This window comes from Lonchura striata, chromosome 32 (genome assembly GCF_046129695.1).
Source record: "Lonchura striata isolate bLonStr1 chromosome 32, bLonStr1.mat, whole genome shotgun sequence".
NCBI lineage: Eukaryota > Metazoa > Chordata > Aves > Passeriformes > Estrildidae > Lonchura > Lonchura striata.
This window is the reverse complement of record NC_134634.1, coordinates 4392564-4404909: the sequence shown is the minus strand read 5'-3', so window position 1 is coordinate 4404909 and position 12346 is coordinate 4392564. Positions and strand designations below refer to the sequence as shown.

General features: G+C 59.6%; 1 protein-coding gene across 1 annotated transcript; it reads right to left on the bottom strand.

Annotated features, from left to right (window-relative positions):
• Window positions 1–361: 361 nt before the first annotated feature.
• Window positions 362–10831, bottom strand: DDHD2 (DDHD domain containing 2). Its single transcript, XM_021535872.3, has 17 exons — window positions 10648–10831; window positions 9411–9601; window positions 8764–8853; window positions 8155–8275; window positions 7198–7287; window positions 6194–6329; window positions 5420–5628; window positions 5001–5071; window positions 4764–4883; window positions 4487–4582; window positions 3926–4030; window positions 3678–3833; window positions 3496–3598; window positions 3246–3410; window positions 2700–2862; window positions 2315–2426; window positions 362–2058 (listed from the first exon to the last, which is right to left on the bottom strand). Exons 1-16 carry the CDS (start codon window positions 10829–10831, stop codon window positions 2336–2338), a joined length of 2091 nt encoding a protein of 696 aa, XP_021391547.1. The 3' UTR covers window positions 362–2058; window positions 2315–2335.
• Window positions 10832–12346: the final 1515 nt, after the last annotated feature.

Below are 12346 nucleotides of genomic sequence, written 5' to 3'. Positions count from 1 at the left end.
TTGTCTGGGAGCATCCTACACAGATGCTCATTTCCCTGCCCATGGTCTGTCTCAGACAAGGAAGGGCACAGTGCTGCTGAGATCCAGGGCCTGCTGCCTGGCAGGAGCTCTAAGAGCAGTTGTTTGTCACTGGTCCCTTCAAAGACAGGTTTCAAGTGTGTGTCCATGCAAACAGCACAGGTGAGGCTGCAGCAGAGCAAGGCAGGTGAGTCAGTAATGAAACACCACCCCATCAGCTGCAGCTCAGACCCTCTATAACTCTGCAGCTTCAATAGTTACAGGAATAGCTTCACTTTCTCCTAGAACTGCACATGTGAATTTTCTAGCGCTTCCCTCTCCCCTCAAACATGCACACACCGCAGTCATCTATATGTTTATTTTGGCTTTTACTGGAAAAGACATTAAATAACATTTAAAATGTATTTAATTTTTTTAACAAAGTGCATAACTTAAAAAGCTGATCATTAGTGTCCCATGTTAAGACTGTCCCTTTTCCTACTCCCATGAGACCTCGGCCAGCAGTCAGGTGCTGACCAAGCAGCTTGGCTGTTCCTGCAGTCAGGTAAAGAACAGTTTCTGTTCCTTGGGAGGGGAGGAGGGATGGAGGCTGCAAACAAAACCCTTCCAATAGTGCAAATAACAGACAATGGAGGAAAAACAAACCAACAGGCTGTGGGGAAAAAAGGCTCCTTACCCCATGCAGAGGGCAAAAGTCAGCAGGAGGGAAAGTGGTTTGGTTCTTCCAAAGGCTGCAAAGCAACACCTCACACAGCACTGGAGCCCCAGCCCAGGGGTTCTGGTGCCCAGGGAAGGATCACAGAGGCTCTCCAGCCCTGTCCCTCAGAACAAACCTTCTAGGCAGGTGCAGCTGAGCTGCCTACAGAGCTGGTGTCATTCCTGCAGTGCCCAGACCCCGCTGGATCTGGGCTCACCTCCACGGGCTGCATTTTGTACATGTAAAGCTAAACCAGGAGGGGAGCGTGGCAGGCATAGATCTCTGTGGTCACCTGGCAGCCCCTGGGACAGCAGCACTGCTCCGAGTCCCTGCAGGGCCAAGGGCTCTCCCTGCCTGCCAGCAGCCACCACTGTTCCCCGGGAGCTGCAGGGGAAGCGCCCCTCGCTCCTCGGAGGGGCGCAGCGGGGCTGGCTCAGGGCGGGGGAGGCCCTTGGTTTGCAGCCTGAGCTGCCTGGGGCTGCTGAGCTGCCCCCAGCAGCACAGCACAGCGGGGAGGACACGAGCCTGCTGCCCTCAGGGGGAGCTGCACGGGGCAGCCCTGCCCGGAACAGCCCCGCGGTGCACAAGCATGCAGCAGCAGTGCAGGGGTGAGGGTGCTGCTGCACTGTACAGCCCCTGCTGGCTCGGCAGCAGTGCAGGGGTGAGGGTGCTGCTGTGCAGCCCCTGCTGGCTCAGCAGCAGTGCAGGGGTGAGGGTGCTGCTGTGCAGCCCCTGCTGGCTCAGCAGCAGTGCAGGGGTGAGGGTGCTGCTGTGCAGCCCCTGCTGCCTCAGCAGCAGTGCAGGGGTGAGGGTGCTGCTGTGCAGCCCCTGCTGCCTCAGCAGCAGCCTCTGTGTGCCCTGGGCTTCACCTCCCGGCCCGCAGTGCTGGTGTGGAGGCTTGTGTTAGCAGTCAGCAATCTCCCTTGCCTCCAGGCTGCTGCAGCTCTTCCCACGCTGTGGGTTTAAGGCTTTTTCTCCTCAAAGTCCCCGGCTGTGAGCATCCTCACCAAGCCAGGCACGGGCTCAGGGCCTGGCTGGGCTCCGAGCCCGGACAGCTCGTCTGCTGCAATGCTGGAGGAGCTGGTGTGGGGACTCACGGCGTGCAGGGTTAAAAGTACACGTTGCCACAGGGAGTCACTGTACAGGGTTGTGTGTGTTTCAGCAGAAGTGGTTTTCCTTGACAGTTTTTCCCCATACCCCTACCCAAAATGGAGGAAAATCCATCCTTATCTCCAGGCAGCAGCAAGTACTTAGGAAGCAGCATGCAGGACACGGCAGCAGAGGAGAGAGGAAGGCAGAGAAGAGATCTGGACTTTCCTGGTGAGTACTCTGTGGGATTGGACCTGAGAAAGCAAAAGGAGAACACAGGAATAGCTGCAGCCAGAATCCAGCCCCCCGGACCCTCCTTGGTTCTCTCCTCATGTCTGATCGTGTTCGTGTGCAGGGAAGGGGAAAGAAGCCAAAGGTACTGATAGGCCAAAGAAGAAAGCTGACACAAATTCCCTGCCTTAGATAAAGGATATCACTCCCTCAAACCAACCAGATCTCCTCTGAGGTGTCCTAGGAAGTGCAGAAGGGGCTTAGGCAGAGGTGACTTACAGCCAGCACAGCACAGGTGGGTCACTGGCTTCCTGGCAAAGGCTGATCCAGTGTGATGCCTTGTGTCTGGTAGATCTCCTTCAGAACCAGCAGAACAGTGTCCTCTGACTCCCTGCAGGGAGCAAAGGGAATCAGAAGGGAATGTTTCCCTGCACTCTATCAGGCCATCTGTGATGGCTGGGGTAGATGCAGTGCTCTGCCATGCAGGCAGCACAAGGAGAAGCACAAGACTCCTTCCTCTGTCCGTGCCCACCCTGTGTGTGTCACAGATGGGAGAAGACCTTGTTGCCTTGATCAGCTGAGGCTTTTCTTACCTTTGAAACTGAGGCCATTCTGCTTCCAGCACACATAAATTTGAAGCCCTGAGCATTACACAGACACTTACCAGTAGCAGAGATGGCCCTGGAGTGCAAACAAATACTCGTTGAAGCTCTCGATTGGCTTCTCCTGCAGCACGTAGTCGATGCGGTTCCCTCCGTTCAGCCTCCCCACGTTGATGGGGGGCGTCTCTTCCTTCACTGCTGCCGGGGGCTCCTCTGGCTTTGTGTCTGCAGGAAGGCAGAGCAGCGTGGCTCACCCACAGGGCAGCAGCAGCCATGGCAGTGCAACAGCAGGGCCGAGCCCTCCCTTCACCCCGCTGCAGCTCACACAGGGGAGAGGCAGCTGAAGTGCAAGGGACACCCAAAGGAAGCGGATGGGCTTGAAACGTGGTGTGGTGTGGTGTGCTGAGAGCCCCCCAGAAAATCCCTTCATCAGGTGCTAACAGGGAAGGCCACAGCATCTGGGGACAGCCAGGTGCCTCCGCAGCCCAAAGGCGATCCCTTTCCTGGGCACAGGTGATGGGCAGGGCGGCTGTGGGAGTCCAGGCACGCTGCTTCACCAGCAGCTCCCAGCGCTGCATCCCTGGCTGCCCCCCGCCCCCATCACCGACCTGGCTGCTTCTCAGTGCCAGCCTCTGCCTCGGCCTCGGCCTCGGAGCTCCCTGCCTCCAGGGCTGGCACGGGGGCGCGGGTGAAGGACTGCCAGGCCACCCGCAGGGAGCCCAGCAGGTTGTTCTTCAGGTCCACGCTCATGCGAGTCAGCCCTTCCTTCAGCTCTGCAAGGCAGGAACGGGGTGGCTGTGGGGCTGGGGGCTGCAGCAGCAGCACTGGGCCGGGGGACAGGGGCTGCCTGCGCCATACCCAGGTGCATCCTCTTCCTGCCCTTGTGGTGGGGCAGCAGCATGGGCTCGAACTCCAGCTCCGGGACGATCATGGGCTCGATCCGATACGCCACCGGGTCAAACTGCACACGAGAGGGGGACAGTGGCCAGGGCTCCTGCTCCACGTGTCTCACGCAGGACAGCTCTGGTTCTTACACCTACGGGGTGGAAGATGTTGAAGAAGCCTTTGCAGGTGGGCAGGCTGTAGTTTGGGTCGATCCGCTTCACTCCTCGCACGGTGAGGAACATCCCGATGGGAGAGCCAAAGGCAAAGAAGATGGTCGGCTTGTAGTTCAGCTGGGGGTAGTTTGCTGAGACCTGGGAGAGGGGGATGTTCAGATTTGCTCATGGAACAATCCCTGTGCTGGTGTCAGGAGGGTTTTGGGGCGCAGCCAGAGCTCAGCTGTTACCTGTCCCAAGCCAACGTCCCGGTACTGGCAGCTCCTGCCACCCTCGGAGCTGTCCCCCGGCTCAGCTCCACGTTCATTGTGCCCAGGAGCTGCTGAGCTCCGGTCCTGCAGCAGCAGCACAAAGGGGTCCTTGTGTCAGAGGGATGGGATGGGATGGGATGGGATGGGATGGGATGGGATGGGATGGGATGGGATGGGATGGGATGGGATGGGATGGGACGGGACGGGATGGGATGGGACGGGACGGGACGGGATGGGACGGGATGGGATGGGATGGGATGGGATGGGATGGGATGGGACGGGACGGGACGGGATGGGATGGGATGGGATGGGATGGGACGGGACGGGACGGGACGGGACGGGATGAGGAGGGATGGGACGGGATGGGATGGGATGGGATGGGATGGGATGGGATGGGATGGGATGGGATGGGATGGGATGGGATGGGATGGGACGGGACGGGACGGGACGGGACGGGACGGGATGGGATGGGATGGGATGGGATGGGATGGGATGGGATGGGATGGGATGCCATGAGCACATGCCATGCAGAAAACAAACCTTCATCTCTGTCTCGGAGCTGATGTAATGGAGTATTTTCATTCTTGGCCCTAAGGGAATTCCCATTTCTTTCAGGTTTTTCTCTGTGCACAAGAACTGGAAAATAAGCAAGGCTGGAGTTAAGACCAGGAGCAGAGGTGTGGTGAGGTGTCTGTTCTATGGACTGTGTTGCTCCTCAGAGATGGTTCATGTGTGACTCAGTACCAGAAGAGGTGCACTGGTGGGGAAGAAAAGCAAAGAAGAGCCACAAGACCCAGTAAAACAGGGAACTTCTTACCAATGCCTGCCTGTCCATTTTCTCCTTCTCAAAAACATCACAATACTCGGACAGCTCCAGCTTCTTCAGGATTTCTTTTACTTCCTCAATACCTCCCGTGCCTGAGGTTGTCCTGGACCCCTGTGAACAGATCCAGAAGGGATCATGCTTTCTGCTCACCAGTTTGCTCCTGTGCACTTTGTGTCCTCTGCCTCATCCCCACGCAGCTGCAGGAGAGGGGTCGGTGGCCTCCCGTACCTGTGCGCAGCGCTCGTCCTCCTCGGGATCAGCCTTCTGGTTCGTCAGGAGATCAAACAAAATGAGAGACCCTAGAAACCAGGCACGGGCAGAGCATCAGCATCTGCAGGGGAAGAGCCCGGGCCACCTCCTTTTTGGGATGGCAGAGCTGCACCCCAGGCTTTTTTACAGGCATGGAATGACAGAACAAGGGACAATGGCTTTAAACAGACAGAGGACAGGCTGGATCAGATGGCAGGAGGAAATCCTTTACTCAGTGCTGAAGCACTGGCACAGGCTGCCCAGACAAGCTGTGGCTGCCGCAGCCCTGGGAGCCGGGACGGGGCTTGGAGCAGCCTGGTCCCGCGGCAGGTGCTCCTTGTGGCCCCGGGCAGCCGCGGCCGTGCCCTCGCTGCGCCCTGGCACGCTGCAGCGCTCACCCAGGCTGTGCCCCGCGATGGACACCCCGCCCCTGAAGTGCGGGTTCCGCTGCAGGAAGAGCCGGTGCAGGCGGTTCATCTCCGAGGCCACCGTGTCCACGATGGTCTGGCAATAGGTGGAGCTGTTGTAGAAGAACACGTCCAGGATGGTGTCGTTGATGAAGTGACGCAGGCGGTTGATGCTGGGCAGCGTGATCCGCTCCAGGTCACTGCGGGCAAGGACACAGGGGGCTGCAGCTGGGGAAGCCAGGGAACCCCACCTCGTTCTAAAGCAAAGTGTGAGTTCAGGGGAGGATTGACACGGTCTCCAGCGAGCTGTGCTGTAATCCAGACCCTCAGCTCATGCCCAGACTGAAGGTAAAGCACAGCCTGTGCTCTTACAATCCAAGAATAGAGAGCCTGCCCCTTCTTCCCCAGGAGCCTGGCCTGCTTTCTGCCCTTGCTGGGGCACTGCAGAGCAGTGCTGCAGTGCAGGAACTGGGCACTGAGTTCTCAGAGGCTTCAGCAAGGTGTGGATGTCCACAGTCCCCGAGTTCAGCCAGGGAAGGCAGAGGTCTCTGTTCTCAGGATGCTGATCAGAGCAGGCGCCTGCTGTGTGCTGCAGAATGGCAGTGGGGAGGTGCTCTGGGGGTCCCTGTCTGTCCTGCTCACCCCTCCCCTAAAAACTCACAGCTTTCCCTCTGCTTTTCCAACACAAGAGTGGAGTTTCTGGGGCAGGAGGCTGCCTGTGCCCCTTGCCATGCCCCCGGCCCTGGGGCAGGGGCTGACACTTACACGTCCACGCCAGTGGAGTGCAGGGAGCTGTGCCAGTTCACGGGCAGGAACTCCACCCGCCCGACCTGCTGCTGCTCCTGCGCCTTCCTGAAGTGTGCTTGCAGCATGCTGAGGGAGACGTTCCTGAAATCATTCACTGCAGAACAGAAGAGCTCTCAGGGAGATGCACCAGGCTCTGGGGCCAGCCCGTGGCACCAACACCTCTTAATACGATGAAAGATCATTACAGGGAAATCCCACCGGGGTCTTTAATCTGCTGCTGCTCCCCTAAGTCCCTGAATCTTTAACTACAGATCAGGGGAGGCTCCATGTCCTGCCACGTGTGTTCACTGGATTTCACTGCCCCATCTCCACCTCCTTCACAGGGGCAGGGTTTTAATCTTCCAGTCAGGACAAGAAACTTTTAGAAATTTATAAAAAAAGTATAAAATAACTTTTAGGAGTTTATAAAATAACTTTTAGAAATTTATAAAAAATAAATGCCGTGAAGCAAAACTGACGATCAGCAGCTGCCTAAACCCTTTCAGAAGTGGGGATTTGGCAGTCAGTGAGCATTGTGTTCACCCTGCCCTCTGTCAGCAGCTCTGGCCTTGCAGCCTGCCAAGGCTGGGATGGTCTGAGGCAGCCCTGCTGGGGCTGGGATGGTCTGAGGCAGCCCTGCTGGGGCTGGGGTGGTCTGAGGCAGCCCTGCTGGGGCTGGGGTGGTCTGAGGCAGCCCTGCTGGGTCTGGGGTGGTCTGAGGCAGCCCTGCCGGGGATGGGATGGTCTGAGGCAGCCCTGCTGGGTCTGGGGTGGTCTGAGGCAGCCCTGCTGGGTCTGGGGTGGTCTGAGGCAGCCCTGCCGGGGCTGGGGTGGTCTGAGGCAGCCCTGCCGGGGCTGGGATGGTCTGAGGCAGCCCTGCCGGGGCTGGGGTGGTCTGAGGCAGCCCTGCTGGGGCTGGGGTGGTCTGAGGCAGCGTGCTGATGGTTTGGGCCCAGGTGAGGCTCCCCCAGCTCGGCACCTACCGCACTGCACGATGCTGCGGAAGCGGATGTCGCAGGCGGGGCCGATGCCGTGCACCACGAACACCAGGTGGTCGATCTGCAGCGGCTCTCCTGAGGAGGGGAGGCAGGCTGCTGAGGAGACAGCGCCCAGCAGGGACCAGAGCTGCTGGAGGCACCCCTGTGCAGGGCAGGAGCCTCCCACCCTCACCTCAGCCCATGAAAAGCCTCCTTAGTGCCTGATTTACACCTCAAGGCTGCTGGGATTTCTCACATTTCTTAGTTCTGTTCAGTTCAGCTGCCCTGGGATGGATCTGGACCAACAGGACAGCAGAGGAAGGGGTGGTGGCGTGTTCACAGGGAGGTGCAGGATTGGGAGGTCCCAGAGCAGCTGCCCCCTGCCCAGCCCACTCTGATGAACCCCATGGAGCTGCATCTCCCAGGCAGGCCCCAGGTGGAGTCAGGGCTTGTTCTCTACTTCCCACACACCTCAGATTGCATATGTGCCTTCCTGAGGGCACCCTTGGAAAATGGAGCAACTGCCTGATGTCCTCATGGGGACAGGTCCTGAGGCCTGACTGGGAGCTCAGGGCAGCTGGGAGGGACAGAGCTGACACTTGGCTGCAGAGATGGGGACAGCATGTGCCCCAGAGAGTCACCAGCACAAAGGTAAGTGACCAACCACTGTGTTCCCAGCAGGGAAAGAAACTCCCCTCCTGTACAAATCGAGACCTCAGGGGTCATTTCAGGCAGCACAGAGCCCCCGGAGCTCTGTCTCTGCACAGGAGCTGGAAGCTCACCACCCTCCCCTGGCTCTGCAGCTCGCTGGGGCTGGGGAGGTTTCTGAAACCATTTGGATCCTTTTGGCACAAAATGTTTTGAGGTGCATTTCACTTAAAGGATCACGGGAGCTTCCTTGTGAGTGATCAGGCTGGAAAGCTCTGCAGGGTTTTGGATGGGTGAGGGGAGAAGCAGGCTCACCACTGGGGATCTCCACAGCGATGTTGTCCACTCCTCTCTTCACCGTCCGGGGCCGGCCTTGTTCCGTGGGGGTGGAGACCCAGTCGTCAGAGCTGGCAACGGGATGGTAGTGAACCATCAGCTTGGGAACAAGAAGAGCCTGTCAGTGACCTGGGAGCAGGACAGCCACAGCAGAGTACTGAACCATCAGCTTGGGAACAAGAAGAGCCTGTCAGTGACCCGGGAGCAGGACAGCCACAGCAGAGTACTGAACCATCAGCTTGGGAACAAGAAGAGCCTGTCAGTGACCCAGGAGCAGGACAGCCACAGCAGAGTACTGAACCATCAGCTTGGGAACAAGAAGAGCCTGTCAGTGACCCAGGAGCAGGACAGCCACAGCAGCTGCCGAGTGACACGGCGTGGTATCAGACTGTGCTGGGCCCTGCCCTTTGTCCACAGAGGTGCTGGAAAGAAATGTGAAGCCGTTGGCAGGCTCAGCTGACACTGCCCTCTCCTCTGGCGCAGGCAGGTGAGTGGAATGGCTCTGGGACAAACCCATTTGAAGGGAGCAGCACAAAGAAACCCAAGGGTCCTGACTGGTCACCACAGAGACCACCCAGCCCTGCTCACCTTTGGGTTGTGCAGGATAATGACTTCTCTGTTGGGGGACTCCAGCTTCTTCTTCCACTCACCCAGGGTCACGGCAATCATGTAGGCTTCCTACAGAAGAGAACACCCACTGTGAGTCAGCTGGAAGTGTGCCCATCAATGTTCAACCTCTTGGGACATTCCCCACCCAATTTTCAGACTCTCTTATCAGTACTCCGCAAAAGAAGCAGAGAAATCAGCTGGAGGAGCAGCAGGGTCATCCCAGGATCACCTGCTGAGAGTGTTTAAGAGCTCCCCGCTTTGCCAGCAGCAGCATCAGACTTCCCCATCCCCTTAGAACTGGTTTTGGTACATCAGAATAGAGATATGGCAAAGATGGGTATTTTTATACGTCTGCCTATACATCTCTACATTTGCGTCATCCCAAAGGAAAGCCTGGCACTTTCAGGTGTGGTGGAAGGATGCACCGAGGCCGGACGAGGGCAGGGGAAGGGGAGGCCACGGCAGAGCTCACAGTTACATCAATCAGCTGCAGGAATGCCGTGCCAAAGCCTCTTTGGAGTTCACGTCCTCAGGCCTGCCTGTGGCCTTGTACGGGGTTTGGGACATCACAGGCAGTGTGTGACGAGGAGAAGCTGAGATGGAAACCAACAGAAAGGTGTGCTTACCTCCAGTTCCTCACTGAAGGACTCCGAGTAGGGAATGAACTTGTTGTCCTTGTCCCCCTTGTAGAACCAGGTGCAGCGCCGCACTTCGGCCGCCTCCTCCTCCCAGTACACGGCCACGCGCTGCCGCGCCCGCAGGTGCACGTCGTACCTGCCCCCCGAGGTGGGGACCACCACGCCATCCTGGTCCTTCCCTGTGGGAACAGGGCCTGCAGTCAATCCTGGCAGGCCTGGAATGCCAAGTTCCCGGAGGCTGCAGCACCACGGCCGGGCAGCTCAGAGCCACCGTGGCAGCAGATGCCAACGTCCTCTGTACCCGAGTTCAGAGAGCGCTGTCGGGTGAGACACCCCACGTCAGGCTTCCCCCAGAGGCAGAAGATGAAAACTTTACACTACACCTGTCCTTCTCTCCAGCTCAGGCACATGCTTACGTGGCCTCTCCCTGCCTGGCCAGGAGGGTAAAAGCGAAACTGAGGCCCTGTTAAGTGCATTGTGTAACAGTGGGGGTGCACCAGGGTCTCCTGTCTTTCAGGTGTTCCTCTCCGAAACAGAGAACTCTCTACAGACCCCAATACAGACCTCAAACTGTGAATTTCGCTGCCTGTGGGCTGGGCTGGTGGCACAGCACCCCGTGCCAGGCTGGGCCGGGCAGCAGCACCGGGGATGGGCAGCACAGCCTCTAATCTGAAAATTCCTGGGCGAGGGAGGATGGCAGCCGATCCTTGGGCAATCGGAGCTCTGCCTGTGGCAGCAGCAGGTGGCACAGATGGTGACATTTGGCACACAAGGGCCTCAGCACAGGGCTTGGAGCTGACCTCCAATCCTTGCTCTCATAGCAGGCACAGCTCTGTGCTGTGGGGATTCTCCCACTGGAATTCCTGCCATCCTGGCAGCGTTCTCCCCGCCTCACCAGAGGATGCTTTGCAGTATGATTATATATAATTTAGAGCACTATCAGTTGAATGGGGTCAGACCATTTGATGCATCCGAACAGCTCAGTTATTGGGAGCAGGCACATGGCCAAAAAAAGTCCCAAATTAAAACTCCTCCAGGGAAAACCTAGCATCCCAGGTGGAAGCCATGTGCGTGTCCAGGGACTTTTTCCCTGGTATCCAAGCACACAGCTGAAGCTCCCCCGCCAAGCCGAGCAGGCCCACTGCCCGGGGTGGCTCGGGAGCGGGGCCGCGGGACGGGAAGGCAGGACAGCGGCGGTGCCGGGGCCCGGCCGGTGCCGCCCTACCTGCGCCGTGCGCCTCCTCCAGCCGCTGCGAGTCCTGCGCGCTGAACGGCAGCCAGCGCTCCCGCGCCTCGGGCACCCGCCGGTAGAACCAGTGCGGCGCCACGGCCTCGTACCGCCCGCCGGGCTCCGGCTCCGCGGGCTCGGCGCCGGCCGGGGGCGGCCGCGGCGGCTCCTGCGCCGCCATGGGGCTGCCGCGGGCCGCGCCCGCTCCGCCGCACCGGCGGCTCCGCGCCCTGCGCCGCGAGCGGCCCGAGCGGCCCCGGCCCCGCTGCCCGGCGGCCGCCGCTGCGGCCCGGCTGGCAGCGCAGGCTCCGCTCCGGCCCCGCGACCGCCCAGCCCGGGGCGGTGCTGCCCGCGGCCCGCCCCCGCCGTCACGGCCGGGGCGGAGCGGGCATTGCCCGCAGTGCCCGCGGGAGCTCCGCAACCCTGCCCCTGATCCCCGCCCGCAGCCTCTGCCCTCAACCCCTCCCCGCAGCCCAGCGATTGCTGCCGCGATCCCTGCCCGGGACCTTTGCCTGTCATCCCTGCCTGTTATCCCTGCCACTGATCCCTGCCCGGGACCTTTGCCTGTCATCCCTGCCTGTTATCCCTGCCACTGATCCCTGCCCCTGTTCCTTGCCCGCGATCTCTGCCCGGGACCTTTGCCTGTCATCCCTGCCTGTTATCCCTGCCACTGATCCCTGCCCGGGACCTTTGCCTGTCATCCCTGCCTGTGAACCCTGTTCCCTGTCCGTGTTCGGGCTCATTCCCTGCCCCTGCTCCCTGCCTATGACCCCTGCCCGTGTTCCTGACCCTGTCCCTTGTCCATGTTCCCCGCCCCTGCTCCCTGTGCGTGTTCCTGCCCGTGTTCCCTGCCCCTGCTCCCTCTCTGTGACCCCTGTTCCCTGCCCCTGTTCCCTGTCCATGTTCCCTGCCCCTGCTCCCTCCCTGTGACTCCTGTTCCCTGTCCCTTATCCCTGTCCATGTTCCTGTCCATTCCCTGCCCCTGCTCCCTCCCTGTGACCCCTGTTCCCTGTCCCTGTTCCCTGCCCGTTCCCTGCCCCTGCTCCCTCCCTGTGACTCCTGTTCCCTGCCCCTTATCCCTGTCCATGTTCCTGCCCGTTCCCTGCCCCTGCTCCCTCCCTGTGACCCCTGTCCGTGTTCCTGCCCGTTCCCTGCCCCCGTTCCCTGCCCTCGGCAGTGGCCCGGGTGGGGGTGATGCTGGCCCAGAGCTGGCTGCGGGGCACTGGGGTGAGGGGAAATACCCACCCCCGTGCCAGCTGCGGCAGGAACAAACACTCCAGCATGGGGTGATTGCAGCAGAAACCACGCGGTGCTGATTTAATGTTTGTTTTTCAGTCCCTCTGTGACACTTTAGCCTCTGTGGTGATTGAGAAACTCCAGCACTGCTGGAGAAGCAACGGGCAACCCCAGAGTAAGAGTCTGGTTTCTGTAGAGATGAGCCCAGTGATAGAGACAGACTTTTTAATTTGGGGGTTGTGATGTGGGTGGATGCTGCAAGTGGATGCTGCAAGATAAACCAGTTGCCAGGAGCTGCTATCGCAGTGCTCACCGTGGCACAGCAGGGATTGATGAGGAAGACAGGAGGGTTGGGAGTGCTCAGTTCCCCAGTTCTGCAGCTGGGGCCCATGCAGAGCCTGCAGCAGCGGGTGCTGACACAGCTCCTGCCCGTGTCAGACCGTCTCCACTCGGATCATCC

Excerpts from the sequence above, each read along its gene's own strand:
- DDHD2 (XM_021535872.3), bottom strand. The coding sequence starts at position 10,831 with ATGGCGGCGCAGGAGCCGCCGCGGCCGCCCCCGGCCGGCGCCGAGCCC. Across the intron at positions 6,330-7,197 it reads CCGCAGCATCGTGCAGTGCG|TGAATGATTTCAGGAACGTC; the intron begins GTAGGTGCCGAG and ends TCTGTTCTGCAG. Across the intron at positions 2,863-3,245 it reads TGGCACTGAGAAGCAGCCAG|ACACAAAGCCAGAGGAGCCC; the intron begins GTCGGTGATGGG and ends GCCTTCCTGCAG.